At 45.8% G+C, this 4,412-nt stretch overlaps 1 protein-coding gene across 1 annotated transcript; it reads right to left on the bottom strand.

The window, feature by feature from the left end:
* Window positions 1-783: 783 nt before the first annotated feature.
* Window positions 784-3,695, bottom strand: LOC119331423. Its single transcript, XM_037604573.1, has 3 exons — window positions 3,182-3,695; window positions 2,946-3,038; window positions 784-1,060 (listed from the first exon to the last, which is right to left on the bottom strand). Exons 1-3 carry the CDS (start codon window positions 3,366-3,368, stop codon window positions 1,014-1,016), a joined length of 327 nt encoding a protein of 108 aa, XP_037460470.1. The 5' UTR covers window positions 3,369-3,695; the 3' UTR covers window positions 784-1,013.
* Window positions 3,696-4,412: the final 717 nt, after the last annotated feature.

Here is a 4,412-nt window from a genome sequence, read left to right as displayed (position 1 = left end):
AGGGGGAAAACAGACGCGTCAGGTCTACACGGAGGGGACGTAGCTGTGGGTTTGGCCCGGATGTTGCTCGCAGGTGTCCCTCTGGGCTGAACTAACACAACCGAGTGGAGAGGTCCACTGGTCAAAGCTCGTCCGTGGGAAGTCAAAGGGCTAGATCTCGTGGTCAACCGCTCTAGGGTTAGGCGGGACGGGGGCCCGGGTGGGGGGGTAGCAATGCCATCGGAGCATCGCACCGGCCCCTCATACATGTGGGGTCGTGTTGTGACATGTGTGAAGAGGCGGCACGCGTCTCGGGGGTGTGCCCCCCCCGCACGGACGGCGCCGCCGCTGGCACTTGGAGGGGGTAAACACACTACAAGAATTCTGTTAATCCATGACAGATTAAGTCCGTCACAGGCATGTGCAAAGCTGTCGTGGAAGGGCATACGTGACGGATTTAAAATCCGTCATGTATATCACGTCATAATTTAACCATTGCACACTCCATGACGGATCATCCAAAACCCGTCATGAACCATGACGGTTCTTTACTGTCATGGATGGCACCTAACTGACATACTCATAACAGCGTCAATTTGCCTGCCACATCATCATCTGACATGGATATGACGTGGCAGCCCATATAGTAATCAGCCCATCTAAATTTTGGCCCACTATATTTCAGCTCGGTGTCCAAAAGGGACAGCCCATAATAATTTCGGGTAAGGCCCACGAATTTCAATCCAAAGACATCAGCCCATTAGTCATTTCTCTTGGTCCATGGAAATTTCAGGCTATTAAGAGTTTACCGAAAAATATATGCTCATTTCACTAAAAAAAAGAAAATTACAAATATACACCAAAAATATATCAGTACAGGAGCAAAAGGAAGACCCAGAAAACACTAATTTTACAAGCACGTCTCAAAGAACACTATGCTACTCTCCAGGCAGTACCACCCAAATCAGCAAGGCCAACTCTCATCAAAAAACAACTATGGGTGATCCCATGTTTCTGGCTGCACACCGAAGTCATCAAAACACATGTCGTTGTGGTTGAAACTGCTCCCATAAACCAATATCTGCCACATTATGAAAATTACGTCACATTATAAAATGTAATAGCTAGTAGGTAAAACTAGAAGTAGCTTACACATTATCACGATATTTTTTCACTCCCAGGATGCAAACTAGTGCAACAAACTTAATCGAACATGTGAAAAGAAACAACCAGCGACAACAAAAAGTAATGATGAACTGTAATAGATCAATAGAGTTGGTAGGGAGAAAAGAACTAAACTCCGTTGTGCTTATTTGACATACAAAGTTCCACTACAACTCAGATAAGAAATGCAGCCCAGCTAAGGTTGCGTAACAACAGAAGTATTATGAAAAAGGCGTTCAAAGGCGTGATATTACAACTAAACAACGTTGAAGTGGAGCCATACCAAGAACTCACATAAACCTGAACGCAACAACTTCTCAGATTTTGCTCCTATATGAAGTGAACCCAACATAAACAATATGCATGTAAACTTTGAACAGTTGTAGTGGGGTCAAAGTCATTTGTAGGGAGGCATTAGCTATATGAACTGTACATGCCAAAGATCTGAATCGCATTAACAATTCAAGTTAATTACTCCATTTCGCAAAACATACAGGACAAAAGTGGAGATATGATCAGAACCAGCGCATTTAAATGATGCAAAATGCAGTATATGATTTATTCTAGAACAAACAAAATACATTTAGAAACATAATGAAGGAGTATTACTGAGAGATTGGGATGCAAAAATTCAAGGAATGTACCCAAAATATCCGAAGATATAATTTCCTAACAAAAGAGGCCATATTTGACTCCACTACGACATACATGAAAAATACAAGAATGTCGAGCGTTTAAATTTCAACGACGGAAAGGTGCATGTCCATTGGTGGATTCATGCTCCCTTTCTGAATGAGCAATAACTATTAGTAAAAAATCAGCCTCTAAGCGACGGTTATCATAACCTGCCAACTGGTGTCCGAGTTATCTTAAAAACAACTCAAACTATATTGTATTGCTGTTGGGACCCTATTATCTCTCTACTAGGCATCTAAATGAACTATTTAGTTGAGTTGTGCCCCTCCTGTATACACAGTTTTTGTAAGAGAGTTTCTACAGTTTAAGAAAACACATGGTGCAAATCATCATATACAACTACAATCACAGAACGACAAACTCCTACCTTCGACTCCTACCTTCGACTGTTATGTAGCAAATGAACAGAAAACTGACATAAATGTCTCAATTTGAAATAAAAAGATGGGGAAAGAATGTAAAACTGGGAGAGGGAGAGTGAAGGGAACTGACTATACACCACCTAAGCACCATTTATCCAGAAACGATAGCACAACATTTTGCCATGTAGCTGATACATGAATGCACTGTCTTGTTCTAAAAAAGATAAAAAATAGGCCCGAATACATGGAATAAGTAACTCAATTCATGGATATGTTCTTGCTTGGTCATTTTCACCTAATGTTCACCAGAAAGAGTTCGTGCACAATAAACAGCTTGTTAGCGTTATAGGAGGACAACTAACCTCGCACTACCAAATACAACTGAAAATGTTCAAAACCATGGCATTCATGATGTAAACATGGAAGTAACATAAAACTCCTATTCTTATATATGCTAAGCTTTTGAAGAGATGTAAATTTTGGATAAAACCATGAAGAATTAATTTTTTACACAAAAATCAAGCTTCTTAGAGCTCTAAGCAGCAGAGATACTGAAAAGTGCAGTTCGTCAAGCTGACAAAGGGAGAGACATTGTGCTTGCATTGAGATGGAATACTGTCGATGCCTGTAATACATTTTTAATGTGGTATATATGGATTGGAACGATGATTTGAATATACTAGCATACTGCATATAACATAGATATATGTACCAGCATACTGCATATAACATAGATATACGTACATATATGGCTCTGTCTAGAAACTGGAACAAAATAACACCACGTCCAATCCTGAACTTCTGATGGTTCTGATATTGATTCTGCACTAACTCCTCCTGCCCAAGAACCAAGTCAGTACATAAATATCAGAATATTTCCACGAGTGATTCATGTACCTTAACGGTAAATAAAAACTATTGGAGCTAGAGGACAGGAGGCAGGGCCGCAGGCTAAGGGGGTGTTGGACTTGCTGACATACTGTACGCCACTGGATGGGTGGAGAAGGGGGGTTCAGCCGCAGGGCGTGCTGATGCTGTACTGGCGCTCCTCCTTAGAGGTCGACCAGGAGGAGCACCAGCGTTCGCCGGCATCGTCGTCGAGCAGGACAAGGCTCGCCGTGCCCGCCCTCGTCCCGGGCCAGCAACTGCAGGGTGCGCCGTGTCCATGGAACCTGCGGGAGGAGATCCTCCGCGCCGACCTGCTCGAGGTGGACCGACAACTGCGGGCGCCGTAGACGACGAATAAGAGCTGCCAGAGGCCGCCGGAGATGCGCCGACGATGAAGGGTGTGTCGGAGTAGAAAACCCTAGCACGGGACTGGATTTTCGGCGAGCGGTAGAAGCCGGGAGGGGGAAATCTTGCGGAGGGGAGGATGGACTCGAGCGAAGCAAGCTCAGTGGGGTGCTCCACGCCGGCAATAGCCGCTGCAATCACCGAAATCGGGCGCGGGCAGCTGTGGCGGCGGAGGGAACGGAGGAGAGAAAGGGGATTAGGGTTAGATGGGTGTGGATCGTGGGCTTAAGTAGTCCGGGTCAAAAAAATTGCCACCGGCCCACGTGGGCGACTTAAAATTTTACATGTCCGCGCGCTCTCTGGAAAGTTCGTGCATTCTCTTTTAGTTTTAATATAAATCATTGGCTACACCAACTGACAGGTGGAACAAATAAAGAGTCACATGGGACACGTCAGCAGCAACCATCGGTGACGGTCTGAATGATGTATAAAAAAAGAGAAGACTAAGCACTAGCAAGGGGGTGCGGTCACATCCTGCTGATCCATGACGCTTTCCATGACGGATAAGAGAAACTGTCATCATCGGTGACGATATCTGAGAACGTCACCAGAAATCCGTCACGTATTAACAGGTTTCTTGTAGTGACAGACACGTCGGGTCTACACGGAGGGGATGTAGCTTTGGGTTTGGCCCGGAAGTTGCTCCCAGGTGTCCCTCTTGGCTGACCTAACACAACCGGGTGGAGAGGTCCACTGGTCAAAGAACGTCCATGGGAAGTCAAAGGGCTAGATCTCGTGGTCAACCGCTCCAGGGTTAGGTGGGACGGGGGCCCTGGGGGGGGTAGCAATGCCACTGGAGCATCGCACCGGCCCATCATACATGCGGGGTGGTGTTGTGGCATGTCTGAAGAGGCGGCGCGCGTCTCCGGGGTGTGCCCCCTCTCACGGACGGCGGGGCCGCCGGCACCTGGAGGGGGG

Source organism: Triticum dicoccoides, chromosome 7A (assembly GCF_002162155.2).
Source record: "Triticum dicoccoides isolate Atlit2015 ecotype Zavitan chromosome 7A, WEW_v2.0, whole genome shotgun sequence".
Taxonomy (NCBI): Eukaryota; Viridiplantae; Streptophyta; class Magnoliopsida; order Poales; family Poaceae; genus Triticum; species Triticum dicoccoides.
This window is presented reverse-complemented; position numbering and strand designations above follow the sequence as displayed.